General features: G+C 44.8%; 3 protein-coding genes across 3 annotated transcripts; 1 reads left to right on the top strand and 2 right to left on the bottom strand.

Annotated features, from left to right (window-relative positions):
• Nucleotides 1-2,760: 2,760 nt before the first annotated feature.
• On the top strand, nucleotides 2,761-3,899 carry fancf (FA complementation group F; the record flags this gene model as incomplete). The annotated part of the gene is made up of 1 exon (XM_079743491.1): nucleotides 2,761-3,899. Exon 1 carries the CDS (start codon nucleotides 2,847-2,849, stop codon nucleotides 3,897-3,899), a length of 1,053 nt encoding a protein of 350 aa, XP_079599617.1. The 5' UTR covers nucleotides 2,761-2,846.
• A 6,333-nt stretch (nucleotides 3,900-10,232) lies between these two features.
• Nucleotides 10,233-16,860, bottom strand: slc17a6a (solute carrier family 17 member 6a; the record flags this gene model as incomplete). Its single annotated transcript, XM_079743490.1, has 12 exons — nucleotides 10,233-10,571; nucleotides 10,661-10,788; nucleotides 10,884-10,994; nucleotides 11,075-11,207; nucleotides 11,565-11,714; nucleotides 12,128-12,270; nucleotides 12,420-12,506; nucleotides 12,675-12,762; nucleotides 13,759-13,873; nucleotides 14,694-14,812; nucleotides 15,072-15,327; nucleotides 16,775-16,860. 12 exons carry the CDS (start codon nucleotides 16,858-16,860, stop codon nucleotides 10,233-10,235), a joined length of 1,755 nt encoding a protein of 584 aa, XP_079599616.1.
• A 1,033-nt stretch (nucleotides 16,861-17,893) lies between these two features.
• On the bottom strand, nucleotides 17,894-18,898 carry LOC307080731 (P2Y purinoceptor 4-like; the record flags this gene model as incomplete). The annotated part of the gene is made up of 1 exon (XM_079743596.1): nucleotides 17,894-18,898. The coding sequence occupies exon 1, from the start codon at nucleotides 18,890-18,892 to the stop codon at nucleotides 17,894-17,896; it is 999 nt and encodes a 332-aa protein (XP_079599722.1). The 5' UTR covers nucleotides 18,893-18,898.
• Nucleotides 18,899-19,693: the final 795 nt, after the last annotated feature.

Genomic DNA, 19,693 nt, shown 5'->3' with positions numbered 1-19,693 from the left:
AACACATAGTTTGTTCCGTTAAGGTTTTCATTTGTAGCCTGGACTGTGAATGGCTGCTTGTTGTGTTCAGTTTTAACAGGCAGGCCTTCCGCAACGGAAGGATGCAATGCAAATGTTAATAAATCCTTACTCAAACAAGGAAGTGCAGTTCCTGGGTTCACCCCGGGATATTGCAATGATGAGGCTCCACCCTCGTTCTGGAACAGAGCGTCAGGTCCACATATGACTCTGATCCTTTGACCTCAAGACTGCTGACCAGCAAATATGTGGGGATCTGGGGTCACCCTGGATCCGGAGACAGAATCACACTAGGTTGCCACACTGGAGACTCAGAGGAACTTCCTCTCAGAGAGAAGGTCATCTAATCTTATCGCTAACAGAAAACACAACAGGCCATTGTGCAAACACCTACACACTGGGACAGGGCAGTCGCAGCCAGACACTACATTCCCACCTTTCCCTGAGCAGAAGGCCTCCTTCTCCCACTGAACAAGTATGTTCTCTGGATCTCAAGGCTTAGCATGTGTGTGTTGCCTGTAACGTCCCCATGTCCTACAATGCCAACGGAGTCTCGATTGACAGCATGGGCTCAATCCAGTATGATCCAGATGGATGACTTTTCTCCAACTTTTGCGGTGCTACTATGAATTAGCACAAGTGACGTTCTGTTCCTATTGGGTTCTTCCAGTGTTTTCTCATGCAAAGACATCTTAGAGGAATCCAAAGGATCCCAAACATATCTGGCTCCTCTTCTACTGGGTCAGGACGCATGCCTCTTGCCCATGCTTCCTAATTATTATATCTATGCAGGTCTCGTGGAATCAGAATCTCTGATTTTCCGTCTTCCTCTATTTTTTTTCTCAGGGCAATCAAACCAGCATTAATCTGACCTATTTGGCCTTAAGATGTTCAAAGGCCTGTTCGGAGCCTGTAGAAAGCAATCATAACATGGCCTAGTTGGCTCCAGATGACTCGGCGATGAGGTTATGGTGGAATCCCGACTGCTGGGTCACAGCGAGTCAAAGACACAGAGCCTGTTGTCCCTTCAGCGCTCACTACAACTAATCCCTTTACTTTCACTTAACAGGGTCTCAAGGCTCACTTGGTCCATCCCGGCTCCTTCAGAGTCCATACTAACTTAGCTTGTATATAACCTGTACTTTTAGATAATATAAACAATAATAATAATGAAAAGGAGAACCCGGCATTTATATTCATATGAATAAATCTGAATCTTTTGTTTAATTTTGTTTCTTGGTTCAGGATTTCAAAGAGTCGGAAGTCATTCTCTGAGATTTTACGAATGGTTATCATTCACTGGCAGGGGGGGGTCATAATTCATATAATAGATCATATATTTGCATGACAGTGCAAATAAATAGGCTCTGTTGAAAACAATGTTTTTTAAGTACAGTCATAAATTGAGTTTTTGCCGTTATTTTTTGCTTGAACAAGCAAACATCGAACAAGTATTTGTTGTGACCAATAATTTGACTGTAGACCTACTTGGAATATGATCAAATCCTTCAAACCTGACTCAAGACTTAAGGCAAGTACAACCACTATAACTTTCAAGTGTATGTTCATGGAGTCTCTTTTATTATCGGTTTTATTGAATTTCTTGTTTCTGTCTGTTAATTTCACAGATTGTCTATTCACAACACGAGACCATAAACCGCACAGCCCTTTCTGGCCGTATGGATTGTGAGGATTTGAAAGATTTGTGCATAGACCAGAGAATTAATACAATTCTAATTGCGTGTTTCAAAAGTGGTAAAGCAGAAAGAAGGATTGTCTAGAGGAGACCGCTTCTAAAATAATAAAAATAAATCAAGACTCTTACCCTGCAATTCAAGTGGTGGATGCAGATCTTTCGGAACCGCGTTCCCTGTTCTCCTGGATTACAATATGCATTCTTTTCACTACACACACTTAGAGTACACTACAGTGGAAGCATTTCACAACACTGAGCCAGCGTTCAGGGAACAGCATCCACTACAACACAGACACTCACACACACATAGCATCCACTACTGCACGGACTCACACAAATATAGCCTCCACTGCTGCAGACACCCCCGACCCTATGAGGAAACCACTGCTCATAATGGGAGGGAAGTTATGATGGCTATGCCCCTTTTTTGTATTTTCTTCCTGCCCCTGGCTTTGGTGCTTCAGCTATCAGGTTGTATATGTACATAGCCTACATATACAACTATGTTTCCAAAGCCTGCTGCAATACACATGTCTCATGATAATATCAAACGTTAATTTTATGTCACTCATTGACATACAACTCAGTTGAAACCCCCATTTAAACAGAAAATGCAATATTCAATCGGTATTATTATGTAAGTTGTGAAATGTTTCTTGAAGCTTTAATGACTCAAATGAGTTGAATCGCGAATCGCTTTGGCTCACTTTTATTTTGAAGTATGAAAGTAGCGCCACAGAGTAGCGCCGCACACAACTGCGCAAGCGCACATGATCAGAGCAGTCGACTGTTAGCAGTGAAGTCAGGTACTTGGCGTGTCGTTTGTTAGGATCTTTTAACGTCAATTCTGTCGTATTGAACGTGTATCAGATTTATTACATATGTTTTGAGATGTTTATTGAAGCTTTTATGGCTCTAATGAGTTGTCTTGAATCGCTTTGGCTCACTTTTATTTTGAAGGTTCAAACCAGCGCCACACAAAGTCGCGGCACACCACTGCGCACGCGCACATTATCAAAGACGTTGACTGCTGGCAGTCCGTGAAGTTGGCCGTTTAGCTTGATGTTAGTAACGATGTTTTGACGTTATGGTACACAGAAGCAATGACCCGAGTGTCCCCATGTAGAGCCTCATGGAGGAGGTCCTGAAGAACCTGCAGAGCACCGCGGAGCTGCTGGCCGCGGTGCAGACGGACCTGGTGAGGCAGTGGGACACACAGACCCTGGACAGAGCCTTTCAGTGGACCCTGTACTGTCAGCTCCTGCATGCAAGGTTCAACAACAAGAAGACGATCCGGAGCATCATGGAGAAACATTTGCAGACCACCAATGAAAGCCTAAGAGCCACCTTCCCGGGACACACGGACGTCTCGTTCGGAGATTTGTCGCGTTGTCAGCACCTCCTACTCACCAGGTTACTGAAGAACCCCGTGTTACCCAGGACCCACCTGAAGTTACTGGTCGGTAGTTTGAGTCCTACGGAAGCCAATGAGAACGAGCCCGAGGACGCCAAGGGCCACGTCGAACAGCTCATTGCGTGTATATCGGCGAGCAGAGTCCTGACAGCCATGCCTGTGAGGACCAATGCATCTCCAGGTGTGGATGCGGAGGTCCAGGGTAGGTTGGCAGAGGTCCAGGGCAGGCTGCTGATGGAGACCCTGGATGCGGGGTTTGGTGGAGGAGGAGAGGCGCACGCAGCGCATGAACTGTTGGAGGAGATGCTGCAGAGATGTGAGGAAGAGGACCATGTCGTCTTGGTGATTGCTTCTGCTTTAAGGAGGAACATCAACACTCCAGCAGCAACAGCCTCCCGTGGTTTTCTCTTGAACTGGTTACAGCAAAACGAACAGCTGCTGCAAAATATGTGTTTGCATGTGCCTCTTGATCATATCATGAGCCAAGTCAAGGACAACTTGGAGTTTAGGGCCAGGTACTGCATTGTGCTCAAAAGGTGGGCCTCCGACATGACCTTTGACATAAACGAAGGGGAGTGGGTTCCAACAGGTACCACAACGGGAGTGTCCTTCCAGAAGCTGACGGACCATTTTGCAGCCTTAGTGGCGACTTCCCCACTGCTCAGGGAGGAGGTGGAGAAAGAGCTCAATGCTCTGAAGATGGCAGACGGAGATTTTGATGTGGAAGGTCTCAGTGTTTGGGGGGATCTCCTGGCAGTGTTATCAAAGTAATGATGTGTTACATGATGACGTTACGTTGCTATCTTTTATGCCATTGTCATTTTAGATGCAGGTGTTTTACATTGTTTTCTCATATCACTGAAACTTTATTTATCAAATGTATTGTGACTCTTTATTTGTTTAATAAATTGTTTCAGATATATCAGATGTAAGGCATTCTAAATAAATCAATCAAAATGTTTTTTGTTTATTCAAGTCAGTAGTAGTTTCAGGGACATGCATTTCATAATTTCCATGTATTATCTTGGTATGTGTTTGTACAGATTTAACATGATATAATTGCTATACCATATCACAGATGGTAGCATCATGTGTCCCTTTTCAATCATGGTGTGTGCCTGGATGTGTAAATTCATTTCAACTGGGCACACTCCCCTAATGATTCCTTGGAGACCCTGGGCCCAGAGACACTCCCATCCCCACTATGAAAGACCTATTGGCATTTCACAAAGACATGGGCATGCATGAGTGATTTATGGTTCTTTTAAATAATCAAATATCATTCAAGGGAGGCTCGTGTTGGAGCCTGTGTTACATGCAAGAAGCCACAATTGTTTGTGTTTTCAATCACGTTAAGTAAAAAAACATTTGTTTTCTTCTTATTATTTTACTCTTGCAATAGGACTATATTTATAAATCTAGATATATTCATTCACATAGAATGCAGAGCGCAGCTGAGCTATCTATTCTCATGCGCCATCTGTCATTATTGTCTCAGCACCGCCACAAAACTGAACCCGCATAGTGATTGGCTGTCAGGCTGGTCATGTGACTTTGTTACTAATTCACACATCTCAAACCTCACCTACGTGTCGGAGCTCCTCTGCTGCTCTGGGATCAATTAGGCTTATATGGCGTCTTCAATCAAAGGCAGAGCCTTGGCCGGTGCGTGACACCGCGCTGCCAGACACCGCATTACTGCACGGGTGACTCGGAGGAAACACCAACATGGACACGGCTCGTTGAACACGCCCATAAAGCAATTCACACACAGACACGCCCGGGTCACTGAGCAAGGGCCAGCATGTGTATGCGTAATTTTTTTTCAACAAATCAAGAATATATATATATATATATATATACAAATGCAAATAACACAGCTCTTTATCCTGTCTGCTCTTCTTATTTTCTAATAAGCATTTGTTTATTAATTATGCAATAAATTGTGGTTTGAAATATTAAATATTCCTGACAGTGATTTAGATTTTTGTGTTCCAACATTTCAAGCAGTGGCCTGTCAGAAGCAAAGCAGGTAAACAAACTTACTGATGAGTGTGTTGACCTGTCAACTGGATTTTCAAACCTGCTACCTGAGCACACTATATCGGGGCAATGAAGAACCAAAGAGTCACTGTCTGCTGTGTAAAGGCAGAGAGGGATTTAATGGAGATTTGGGAGAAGGTGATTGCATGTGATCTGACATCTTGGCAGGTACTTTGTGTTAACAGGGACAGCTCCTCTCACCTTGCAGGATTATTATGAGTGTGTGGGCAACATAATCCAATTGGTGCACTCCAATTATTCAACCCCATAACAGTGTCATAAGAACCAATCGCGTCTTGCTGGCTCCTTGGCTGTGATTTAATAAGAACCTCAACACCAACCTTGCAGTTTAACTCCTTGCAGACCACTGAGAGTGGTACACAATTATTGGCAAAAATAAATGTACGGTATATACTTACATCTAAAATGTCTATATTATTGATTTATGAGTCATGTATTGCAAGTAACACAGCAGCGGCATATGAGCCAATGTATTAGACTATAATACCAGACAGACATTCCCCCTCCTCCTCTATATACGAGCTGCCTCTTGTCTGTCCTTATTGGAACCATGAAAACAAACCCCTACCCCTACCCCCACCGTGCTAGCAGGGGAGGGAGTGAGGGGTAGTATCCATTAAATCTCAGATCCAGCCCCCATCTGGTAGGGTGAATAGGAGGCCCTTGGGGAGGGGGTGGAGTGGGCAGGGCTGTGAGGGTGGAGCCACCCTTCAGCACACGTCTAAGCTGCTCCAGCCTGGACTAAAATACTACTACTACTACGCTTGGGCTAGGTGATGGATCACACACAGGGAAGGACACGCACGCACACACGCGCGCACAAACACACACACACACACATGCACACACACACACACACACACACACACACCTACACATACACACATACACGCACACATACGTGCGCATGCATGCAAACACACACTCACACATACCGGAATGGAATGAAACCTGAAACCAAATATAAAGCATGCTACTTTGAGGTAGCATGACGTTACTGCAATGTATCAGAAATGCGTATGTGTGTGTGTCTTTGTTTGTGTGTGTGTATGTGTTAATTATTAACGTGCGATATACAATATTAGATATTGTAAGCTGTAGAGTGTGTAATTTTGATCTTAAACACTATATTATTTAGTTATAGTCTGCGTTGTGTGTGATGGTTAGAGGCAGTGTGAAGCTGTACACATTATATAAAGAGGCAAAAGAAAATGAAAGACCTCGGATCAATTATCCTCCATATAAATAGCAAAAGATTCCTTGAAAAGAAGATAATGAGAAGGTCACTCTTCTCCTCTGACCACAAATACTCACATTTGAACTTCTGAGGAGAACATCTTCAACATCTAAGAAGGGCTGGTGTTGCGGTCAATGTTTGACTAAATGCTGCTATTTAATCTAGTTTTGGAACTAACGCCCTTTGTGTGTCAGTATTGAAGGGCGATATAAAAAGCTGATACATAATTAAACTTCAATTGATAAGAGTGTTTGGTATGTAGTTCTAAAATAACCAAATTTGAAAGTGGGAAACATAGAAATGGAGACATTAAGAGAATCCAAGAAAATCTAAATATACATACTTTTATTTAGAAATTCAGATCGTAAAGTGTGTGTTCGTTTATTTCGCTTCAGGGCAATTCAACATGACATTTATGATGCTCGCAAAAGCTTACTTACAGTGCAAAGCTCTCCATTAATAAAGCAATTAGCAACGGTGGGAAAATGAGGCGTGTGAATTTAATTGTCCAGAGTACAATGCAGTGCCAGAGGGTCTCGTAAACAATAATTACTCCACTGTTTTTGTCAAACATTGTGGCTCTATTTACACCTATGGATCAACCCGGATTTTAAAATTACAGGTTCACATCCACTGTGGTTGATACACAGTATGAGTTCACTTGAACAGCAATAGCTTAATAATGGAGAGAGAGAGAGAGAGAGAGAGAGAGAGAGAGAGAGAGAGAGAGAGAGAGAGAGAGAGAGAGAGAGAGGTGTGGGGATCAGGGGGATAATAGTATGCAGGGGGAGAGCCTCAGGGGACGAGTGCTACCCCTGTCATCAAACACTCATTCTGGCCGGGCGTGATCCCATTACAGTCCCACTGGAGACCCACCACCTGCCCTCTACTGCTTGCCTCTCCCCGCTCCGCCTGGCCAGAATTAAACACAAAAACTCACAAACAGGCACCACCAAGTCACACACATGCTACACAAAACCGTGAAACACAATTACAAGACAGGTAAATGGGTAATGGTTTCAACCAACCAGTGAGCTTCGTCGATTCTGTCCACCCACTGCTGGTCCAATTACACAGCCGCGTCGCCGGGGTAACAGCCATGACCATTCCATCTGGTTAGGCATGGGAAAACATGTTCCACGTGGCTGGTGACACAATTGTGTTTCCTGTCAAATTAACAAGTGCTCTGAGAAGCTGCCGCTGAGGGAGAGAGAGAGAGGGAGAGAGCGAGGGGCGATAGTGTCCTCTCTCGGCTAGGGAGATTAAGAAGAATAAGTTGATTGATAAATAGCATGCAGCTGATTCTGATACCCTCATTACATCGATTTGATATTGATTTCAGGAACTGTTATCCTGTGTTTGTTCAATTTGCCACGATTACTACGCCGTATTGAGTGTAGTGTTTTCTGAGGTGATGGGACACAGTCATATTAAGAATGTTAATGTACTAATGTAATGTATGCAACTCAACTTAAAGTTTAGAATGACCTGTGACGATTACACTCTTATCTATAGTCATTGGAATATTATTATATATCCATATTAATCTTTATTGACTGATATATTCAATATTAATGAAAAGACCAGAACCACTCCTGCTGAAACAGTATTGATCCTCATTGGGATGTTTATGTATGAGCTCCATAAGCCTGGGTACTCCTCCAGGCCCCGGTCATCAGGGTACTGCTGTACGTGTAACACTGCTGACCTTCAACGATACCAACGATAAGCAGGGTCCTGCCATGCAGGTGGACTTTTGTTCCTTTGTCAGTTGGAGAGGTGGGAGAAAGCTCATTACACTCAGGTTATCTTGTTCATACCTTTCCTTCATGACTTCCTTGCCCTGCTCATATAGGAGCAGGGGAATCATGTAAAAGGTGCGCTGTCAGCCTGGGGTTCAAGATTTTCTGCTAGTACACCAGACAGCAGCAGACACCAGCGAGAGACTTAAATCATACAAAACACTGCATAGTAGGGTTTGACTGTTATTCTGCTTTGTGTGAATCAAGTGGTATGCTATAGCAGGTGGATGTATACGATGGGCGATATCAGACAGTATGGTTAGCTGGTGCAGATGTAATCTGGACTATAGTATTAGGATTACTGTTCTCACTCCCTGTAACAATTACCGAGCTACATGGTCCACTAGTCTTCCTCACACACTCAGGGGACAACTGCAATTGATCTGCTAATGAGAGCGAAAGAGGACATTGATTGGAAAAGGGTGTGTGGGGGGGGGGGGGAGTAGTTTGGTGGTCTATCTATAGTTTCTCTGGACCTTTAACTTTGAGGTGAACCACACAGGAGAAGAAACCGTGACGAGAAAGAAAATCACAAAAGGAAGACTTTTGAATATATTTTTTTATAAAACCATGTGAGCATTTCTGTGACACTTTTTGACATCAACTTTTGTCTTTGTTAAACACATTATGGGAAGCCATAAAATCACATTTATCTGTATACTTAAATGTCAGGCACAAAGGCCTGATAGTATCTTTTGGTCATCTTTAACATTCTTAAATATGTGTATATTTTAAAACATCCTTGCAGTGTTCACATATAATCTAAAGTGATTAAATAGCAAACAAAATACGATGGGAAAGCCCATCTTTTTAAAATGTGTTCTTTCTTAATTTATTTTTTACTTGACAATATCAAATCATCAATAAAGTACGTATGGTGACAATGAGAACAACCAAGAAACACCAAACGGATCACAAAAACGCGGTTGTTCAGATACAGTACGGTTTTCTTGGCGGTGGGAATGCGATGATTCGCCCTGCATCCTCAGCAATAACATGAACTGGTTCAAACACATATCTTATGTTGATCATCACGTGACTCTAAAACAACTACAAGTAGATACAGCAAGGCAGTGCTACGCCACTAAACATAGAGTGATGACGGGGAAGTGATACACAGGAGTTATTGCAGTGCACACCAAACATCCATAAACAACTTCTTGAGAACATTGGCCTTCAGAGCTTTCTGATGCATCTTACGTTACCGCCAGAACCTGATTATGAAAGTTCACTTTATTACTTATGTTGACAAACACCTATCTAAGACCAGAAGCAGCAGGCGGAATCAGGACTATCAGAGACTATCAGAAGGCTGTATCCAAACATTGAATTGAGCAAATTCATGCAACGACACACACTAAGATTCTACATTTGAGGTTCAACTTCACTCACACTAGTTTTCTCCTATGTTTTATTGGCCTTGCTTAAGAAGACCATTTTTGCAAGCAGACATATCCCTGAAAAGGTACTGTCCATGAAAAATATGGCCTTTTATATCAATGTTAACACAGATCAAAGACCCAAATCCACAATAGTCTCACAGAAACAGTATACAGGTATATACAATACATAAAACACATTTTTGAGAAATAGATTAGAATCTTCTTCTTTTGAATACTTATGTTATCAGTGCAATCAGAATGGTGTTAACCTACTGTAGACCCTACTATGGCGATTGGCAATGGCTCTCGTTGTTCAAGTAGATTGGTGAGGTTTGGGAACCCTAAGTTTCTAATATATCAGTACATGTTTTATTCCTATAGTTTATTATGCCGGCTAGATACACGTGATAAGTAACACCTTGAAATCCCGAGAGGATTGTTTTGCATTGCAATTAATTTTGAACTATCTCTTTATGCTGCATGTTTAAATTATGTTTTTGTTGAGTACATGGAATGAACAGCTGATTAAACCACTTACTTTGTGCAGTCCGCGGTCCGGACACTGGTTTGGCCTTGGTAAGTCCACTCACCGCATCGCCCACGTGAAGGGGTGGACGCTCTAGGAGTATCCATCCTTGGCATGTATCTGACCGGCGGGCTGCTGCACGTACTCCTCTGTCTTATCCCAGTCCTGGACCCAGCCCCCGTTCAGCTGAGCCGTGGCCCCGTAGCTCTTGGGGGGCCCGCCCACCGCTCCCCCGGCCCCGATGCTCTGGGTGATGTCCCCCGTCTCTTCGGCCAGCTCGTCTTCGTCGATGAAGCCACACTTCTCGTCACTCATCTCCTCGGGGTCGGCCCAGGGCTGCTTCTCCCCGGACGCAAAGATGCCATAGAAGATGACGCCCCCGTAGTGCACCATGGCAGCGATGAGGAAGACGTACTGCCACTCCTCGCGGGTCTGAGGGAGGAGCACACCGGTGAGAAGTCTGGACAGGGTGAAGTACTTTCTTGATATTGACATCCATGCCATGATAATTAAGAACCTACCTTGTTCTTGGTCATGGCCCCGACTATGAGAGGGCACACCATCCCTGACAAAGTCCCCACTCCGTTGGATATACCCATGAGGATGCTAGCGTAGCGAGGAGCAATGTCCAGATGATTGACATTGAAACCTAAAGCAATTAGAATATCATACGGTTAACATGACTGCAGGTAACTGTTGGAGTTCTGTGGGATTGACCTCATTCTCCTGAATGATTGGACTCACCTGATATAGCGAAGCCACTGAAACCAACCGCCAGGACGAGGAAAGAGATGGCCATACCCTTGCTGTGAGAGTACCCCACCACCAACAGTAGAGTAGCCTCCATCCCAAATCCTACACACAAAGGGCAACATTTCAGTGAGTGGGTTCATCCGCATGATCCCATTAACCAACCAATGGGGAACCACCCTCACCTCCGCAGTTCATGATCTTCCGCACCATGGTGGTGGACATGATGTTGTTGGTGCGGAGGTAGTCGGCCAGCTGGCCTCCCAGAGGTACGATGATGGTCATCACCAGGTGGGGCAGAGCGGACACCATTCCAACCTGAGACACAATGGGAGCTCAGCCATGTCAGGGTACAACGGCATATCCCACACCACAGATGAAGGGGAAGATATTCCCCGTTCTGGAACCAATCTGCTGTGTCTTTGAACTCCTGACTGTCTAGCTGCCACATCAATCAGCCGTACTTTCAGAGAATGACTGCGGTCCATGCGGGCAGGAATAAAACTTGTCCAACCAGAGTGATTCATACTCCTTTTCAAGATAAAGATTGTGTAACGGTGGAAAACATTTCCATCAGGTCACACATCCAATGCCACATCTTTAGTGGAAAAATAAATGAATGAATGCCAACCACAGTACTTTGAACTTTGAGTAATGGGGTGTTTTGGTTTGTACCTTGCTGATTTCAAAACCAAACACTTCCTCAAAGTAGGCGGGCTGGCTGATGAGGAGCAGGTAGAAGGTCCAACTCCTGCAGAAGTTGGCCACGATGATCGCGTAGACGGGCATGGAACAGAAAAACTTCTTCCAAGGAGTCTTGAATTTCTGTGTAAAAATAACAAGATGGAGGTAATGGAGAAGGATTTGAGCTGAATGTGTTTTCAGCAGTAATACCATGTACTGTGTGTATTTGAATGTATATATGTCTTTATGGCCTACTCCCTCTTACATTCCACTTTAAATATTTACTGTTCCAATTGGTTCTATATTTATAGCTACTATATATTTTTACTCTTGTACTTTTGCTAGTTTCTTTGCTTTATGCCTACTAAGCAGATGAAATGTGCCTGTCTTAACAATTTCCTTGCTAATAACTATCACAGAGTTCTGAGCAATCAGCAAAAAATAAAATAGTTCTGAGCCACAGTACACAATAAGAATAAAAATGACTTGAATAAATAAAATGTATAAAGGGTTGAATGATGAAAGGCAAGCGATCTGGGCAGAGAGGAGCCCACCTCCATGGCCCCCATCATCTGGGCGCTCTCTCCTATGCTCTCCTCGATGTAGGTGCGCTCCTCGGCGGTGATGGTGGGGTGCTCCGCCGGGCTCTCGTAGGACACCAGGATCCAGAAGAGGTACCACACCATCCCAAACGACCCTGCAAGGCGGGGGGGTGGGGGGGGGGGGGGGGGGGGGGGGGGGGGGTGGGGGTTAGCGTTACAGTAAAGGCACCAAACACAGGCAGGATAGTCAAATACCCAGGGGACTGGTAGGAGTCCAACTGCAGGTCTACAGGGGGGTGCTCACCGTACAGGTAGAAGACAGAGGACCAGCCGGTGTACTGCACCAGGATCCCAGCCAGAGGCATGGCGATGACAGCGCCCGCATAGGAGCCTGTGCACAGGACCACAAACGATGATCAATGAATAACCAGGAAACACGCTTCCAGAGTGGCTGCCCTCATCAAACCCAAACCAACACGCAGAGTGGATACAGCATTTAAACATGAATTCAAGTGAAATGCTCTGTACTTTCTGTTGGCAGTGACTGTTATGTACGTACCGCAGAAAGATATAGTTGCCAGGCGACTCCTCTCCATCGGTGGGGCCCATTTACTCCATATGCCATGACAGGCAGGGTAGGTAACTCCCTGGGAGGGAAGAATCCTACATTAAACACAGAGAATTCGATGATACTGTCTGTCCAACACCCAGAGACGACGCTTATGCTATACAGTGTTTTACCTCTGATTCATGCTACCCAAGAATGGCCCTGAACGCTCTCCTAAGAAGATTACCATTTTTATTCTAATTCTTCATTGCTGCTCTGATCCTTGTTTGCCTCCTTCACATACAAGCTATGCCTTGTGATTAGAGGGAGAGGCGTTGGCTAAGCTGCACCTCTATTGTCTTGTCCTATTAGTCAAATGTACGGACCGCAAGACAAATCACATTTGATCGCAAACAAACTGAGACTAATGGGATAGGTGTGAGTCCACACGCTTTTAAGCTGACTACCCACTCCGTTTGAAACCCACTTGCACCCATTAAATCTTCATTATACTCTAAGTGGCACACAATCAGCTATTGATGGACACAAATTGCTACGGTCTGCTTTGGTAGACACCCTGAAATGCTAATGTTTAATTTGCAGTAATAACAGGGCGTGCAGTGGAGGCAGGTCTCATGGCCAAGAGGTGCTGTTGTAATGAAGGGTTTGGCTGCAGCAGCAGCAGCTACACAGAACCACAATGGAGAGCGACCTTCAGCTATAGAACAGCCCTCTTGCTGAAACAGCGGCTCGCCGGGCTGTGATTGGTCAGGTTCAGTGTGAGTCAGGGTGTGCTCGGTGAGGTGTAGGGGGTGAAGTGTTTCGTTTTGAGGGTGGTTGGACAAGGCAGAGTTCTGACTAATCTGACAATAGCAGATGACAGCAGCCTGTCGGTAACTCGATTTAGTCCAGGTACACTCGGTTGTTCACGAGGACAATGCTATCTCTGCTTGTATTCAATTGAGGAACATGATGATAGCTAAACGTTTGTGGATCATACGAGTGAACACATACGTGGGTTATTGAAAATCATCCCTTTGAGTGGCCCACAAAAAACAATTTGTGGAATGGAAATCGATTCAATACTCATCAGTACCTCCACAAGCCCTTGTAATATCCTCACAAAGATGACTGTTCCATAGTGGTTGCGGGCGGCACAGGGAATGAACATATTGAGTGTAGACGTGAGGAAGATGGCCGCCCCAAACACCCTAGAAGACAAAACGTCACGGTTACCTTTCATAGGGGCTGCACCATAAATACACAGGTCTATTATTGTAAAGTAGCCTATTAAAGAATAGTATTCACTTGCTGTACACAGATAGACAGGAAGAGATAGACAGGCTATACTACCAAATTAGAGATAGATAGATAGATAGATAGATAGATAGATAGATAGATAGATAGATAGATAGATAGATAGATAGATAGATAGATAGATAGATAGATAGATAGATAGATAGATAGGTTATGGAAATATAGATATGCTACAAGCAAACAAAAGAGGTGTTTTCGTTTCTTCAAAAATGATATCACTTTGTCTGCCTACCATTTTATAAACACGGAAGGAACGGAACAGATGTGTTTTTTCTATATTTGAATAATCAGTTGTTAATTAAATTCGGCGTGTGGCATGCGAGCACGTTTCACGCGGTTCTCTGATCTCCTCCGCAGGTCTGGTTGCCATGCCTCCGAATATAAAGGATGGACACGGTGGTCCCAGGGGGATTGACACGGGGGTCCCAGGGGGGCTCATTAACACGAGGAGGAGGCGCGACCTGCGGGCATCGGTGCCGCTCCCCCTTTAGGAGCGCATCAGGTCAGTCCTCCATCCCGCCGTCCTCCTATAGGTCCACATCCTCTAAGTGGATGACCATAAATGTGTCTTTACGAACGGGATGGGGTCGTGCGCTGCATACGGCCAGAGCAGATATCAAACTTGTTCTCCACGAGGCCTGCTGAGGCCCACGCGTCAGGCTATTCGGTAGGAGAACGAATTTCGTTCCCGAAAGACATCAGTAGTTGGCCTACCTGTTCGCTGCTAATCGTGACGATATATATCCTCCCGGGATCTGGGTGACTATGTAGCCCCAGAAAAAGGAGCCGTGGATCATCCCCACGGTCTCCGGGTCCCAGTTGAATTTTGCTTTCTAAAAAAATGAAATAAGGAAAATCCAATGATTATAAAGTCAAAGGTGTTAACGTCGGATAGCCTGTATAATCAAATTGATTTGCTGAATAAATTCCAATAATTAAAATATGATGCATATTAGAGCGATAACGTGCTGGTAAATTCCTTTGATGAGATGGAATAGGTTAAAGGCACTGATTTCAATTAATCACCATGCACGTGTCTAGTTTTTTACATGGAAGGCCCCCCCCCACCCCTAGAGCCGTCCAGAGACGTACCTCGACCACTATGATCTTGCCGTCCCGATGGATCGTGCTGTTGTTGACCATGCTCACGATGGCCACGCCCAGGTTGCACCGGATCCCGAAAGAGATGCAGAAGCCGAGCCCGCTCATCATCGCGATGATGTACCTGCGAGGAGCCCCAAAGCACGTGCAGTCGCACAGGGGTGTCTTCTTCTGCTGCTGGTCCCGGGGTCTCCCATCCTCCGTCAGCTCGATCACCTCACCGGTCTGCTGGCGTCTTTCCAGCTTCCTGCACACCGATTGGTTATGCATATTTAGCTTTTGATCATTGTGTGACTTCATCCAAATAAATATAACAAATCTAAAACATAAAAATAAACCACAAAATTAGACAACATTTAATATTTTTTGTAGGAATTCCACTTTCGGCTGCAGCCCGAATTAGTCGTTATTAAATTTCGGCAATTTAATAATTTCGTTAATTTGTTACATTATGCAAATAAATGCGACCTCTTCAAAGGGCATTGTGGTTTTATAACGGAAGCAGCACAGAGGTACCGAGGTCTTGGTTTTAGGCCCATTTCAATCACCGCAGGGACAATAGGTCCATTCTCCTCGACGGGGAGCCCGGACGGGCCCCTACACGTCCTCTTTATTCCATAGGTTGCTTCCTAACGAGGGACTCTTAACGAAGAGATGACCTTCATACCGCATTGCAGCAGAACCTCACGAATCTCAGTGAAACTACCGTTTGACGTGCGGTTCTTAAGAGACATTTTAGAATTTTTCAATTTTGTGTTTTAACTCGTTTATATATTAATTTAGCCTACATTCAAATGCAGTAAATCGTGCACAGGCCTACATAACTAGATCAGGCATAATCACAGGGATAAGCCTATTAAACAATTCGATTTTTAAAATTATATTTATGTCATTAAATGTATAAATACCGTTGTATTTAATTTTAGTTAATTCAAAAACATTATTTCTGCGTCTATCCGACACCTTGCAAATGTGGTAATTTAAAATATGAATCGCTTCTCCTGATGCTCATTGTTTCCAGATGTGAGATGTTTGGGGCCTGTAAGGATTCAGATGAAGACAGAAGAATCCTGGCCGAGCGTCGAGCTCGGCCAGGATTCTCCTGTCTTCATCTTCAGCCTACAATGATTAGATACCTTCTTTGCAAAAAAGTCCTATTTTAAGAAAGAACCGTTGTTTAATCATCCCGAATAGGCTTAGCCCCTTTCATTTACAATCGGCCGTGAGACGTTTTATGGCGTTTAGCTGTGTCTTATTTAATATATATTTATTTATATGTTGAGGTCCCTTTAAACTGTATGAAAATATTTCTGGACAGTTGATCTAAAATAGATCGATCATTAATGGATGTGGAGGACTACACATGGTAATAGATAGCCTCCGACCTGATGTCACGACTGGTGCTGTTTCATTAAATATTAAAATCTCCTCAGCTGCTGTGAGGAGACATCCTCCAGGGAAATAACGGATCCTTAAATATTCGGCCCCACAATGCTGCTTTTCAGCGTCTTGTCCATAATTCATCATGAGACAAATTAGAGTCTCCAACCTTGGCTTAAATGGAATTATAAAAACATACGAATTTAAAAACACTGGCTCATATATATATATATATATATAAATATATATATATTTGTCTTTTTTTCCTTCATAACGCAACGAATATCTGAACAATGGGACATCTTAAGCCTTACCTGTGCAGAGTCCCGAGGGCCTTCCCAGCCAGGCTCTTGATCCCCTCTTTAGTGGGAGGAAAAGCTCGTTCCTTTCCTGGCTCCATATCCAAATGATTTTTAATCTAACAGCTACTCTATGATAAAGGGCGGCGCGGCGTTCATGAACATATTGTTCATCCAGACGTTATTCCAAGCGCTGCTCCTCTGCACGCATAAACCCGCCGTCCTCAACGGACGAGTGGAGTGAAGAAAAAGGTTGGACGGGATCGGGCTGGTTCCCCAGTCACCAAGCAGCAGTCAGACAACCCGCTCCGCCGTGCGTAATGGTGCTCCGTTCCGCGCGGCCCATCCTAGGATCCAATTAACGATTAAATCAGATTAACCAAAATGTAAACGGTTGAAGTTGTAAAGTGTTATTAACCACCAGACATTCGATGGCGAATTATCGTGCAATCGAACCGGCTTCACCTTGAGGTGAGCAGGACCGCCACTCTTCTTATCTGAGGTGAGAATCAGGCGGGATTCAGCACCGCGGAGATCAGCGCGCGAAATGAGCTCCCCTCAGCGGCTCGGTGCGTCACCGCACGCCCCTCCACTAAAACCCTGCTGTTCTAAACATTTTGTCATGAAAGGTCTGCCTTGGTTTACATAGATAATTATTTGCAATGGAAATGCTTGATCAACAACGTATGCCCATTCCTGATTTTTATTATTTAAATCACACCATACCAAGCGGCCTGTTCAGTGGTTTTAAAGCATGCTGCAGACAGCTGTTAGCATTTGGCCTGATATTTGTATTGCTCAAAGCATCAGTCTTTCCTTCACAGGGTAACCACACAGAGGCGGTGTTGTGTTAGAATAACTAGTCATAACCACCAATAGTTGAGAGCGATCATCTTTATTGAGAATTTATTATGAATGAAACCATTTACAGGCCTAGCACCATTGACAAAATAAAGGCATTTTCCACTACAAAAAGGCTTGGAGGTGGATTTGATTTTCTCGATTCATAGCCTGTACATGTGGACGTATCACATTGGTTTCGTTTTTTGGATTAAACCATTTCGAATTCCGTTCCGTTCTTCCATTCCCGAAACTGAACTCAAAACGACGCCACAGAACACAACTTCCGAGACGTCACCGAGCAGAAAGAGTCTCCAGGGGCGCCACGGCGCTCACCCCGGAGGGCCGTGATCGCGTAACGGCTCCTCGTTCACTTTTCAGCGGGGGGGCCGCCGCTGACTTGACGCGTGCACGTCGGTGCCAAAGTATCTGAAAGGTGTCGTGGAATTCCCGTCTGAACTGCTGCCCCGCGAAGCAGCTGAACAGCGGGTTAATGCATGTGTTCAAGCTGCACACGCACATCTCCAGGCTGAACAGCAGGTCAGCGGTGCGCCACGCCGCGGGGGTGTCCGGGTAGACTGCACGCATCACGATGGTGGCGTTGCGGCTCAGGTGGTAGGGCAGGTATAGCAGAGAGAATATGATCAGCACCGCGCTCATCACGCGCACGAGCCGCCGCCATTTGTGTTGCGGGCGGTGCAGACAGGGCAGGTGGCGCAGCTCGTTGACGCTGCGCACGCAGCAGTAGCAGATGGAAACCAGCGGGAATACGAACCCGGTGATGGAGCAGAAGACGGAGTAGGGCAAACTCTCGCTGGTCACGTCCAGCAGCATGTATAATGTGCACACGCTGCGGTTGATGCCTGGGCAGGGCTGCACGATGGTCATACCCGCGACGGGGACGCTGAGGGCCAGCGTGACCAGCCACACGGCCCCGCACAGCAGGACCGTCTGCCGGCGGCCCAGCAGCGCCACGGAGCGCAGTGGGTGCACGATGGCCAAGTAGCGGTCCAGACTAATGGAGGAAACGAAGAAGATGCTGAGGTAGAAGTAGTTGTGGTAGAGCAGCCTCACGGTCTTGCACAGGTCCAGGCCCAGGGTCCAGTCGAGGCGGTCCAGGTGGAAGTAGATGAGGAAGGGCAGGGCCAGCAGCCAAGAGGCGTCAGCCAGCGTAAGGTTGAAGATGAGGACGGTGCTACGCGTCCAGCGCTTCAGGCGGTGGGAGAAAATCCACAGGGAGAGCAGGTTGAGGGGCAGCCCGAGTATCAGGACGCAGATGAAGATGACAGGCATCAAGTACAACTGGATCACCGCAAGGCCCTCCTGTCCAGTGCCCTGCAGGTCGCAGAAGGGCGTCTCTGGAGGCTACAGAGACGGGATTCACCTGTGAGGTGAGGCATACATACCTACTCAGACACGTCATCTGATTCTACAGATCAAAGATTTGGACTCACTGGCTACAGCCCTGAGTATATTTATCTAAAGATTGCGAAGTTTTCTGCGCTTTAATAAAGTAATTATAGCCCTTAATTTAAACCCTAAACTCAATCTTTACACTATCAGCTACACAGAAAGATACATAATGGATACGAGCCTATGCAATAATCGAATAGAGAATACCTGACACTAGTACCTGACACTATAATAACTGACTTGTTAACTGTTATATCTGACATAACCGACACTGTGATACTAACTAACCCTAACACTGTAATAACTGACATAACTGACGTAATGACTGACACTGTAATAACTGACACTGAAATAACTGACACTGTTATAACTGACACTGTAATAACTGACACGGTAATAACTGACATAACTGACACTCTTATAACTGACGTAACTGACATACCTGACACTGTAATAACTGACATAACTGACACTGTAATAACTGACGTAACTGACATAACTGATATACCTGACACTGTAATAACTGACATAACTGACACTGTAATAACCGACACTATAATAACTGACACTGTGATAACTGGCATAACTGACACTGTAATAACTGACACTTTGATAACACATTGTAATATCTGACACTGTAATAACTGACTATAACACAGAACTATAAACCTTAGCAGTTAC

This window comes from Pollachius pollachius (genome assembly GCF_949987615.1).
Source record: "Pollachius pollachius genome assembly, chromosome: 9".
In the NCBI taxonomy this organism is placed as follows: domain Eukaryota; kingdom Metazoa; phylum Chordata; class Actinopteri; order Gadiformes; family Gadidae; genus Pollachius; species Pollachius pollachius.
This window is presented reverse-complemented; position numbering and strand designations above follow the sequence as displayed.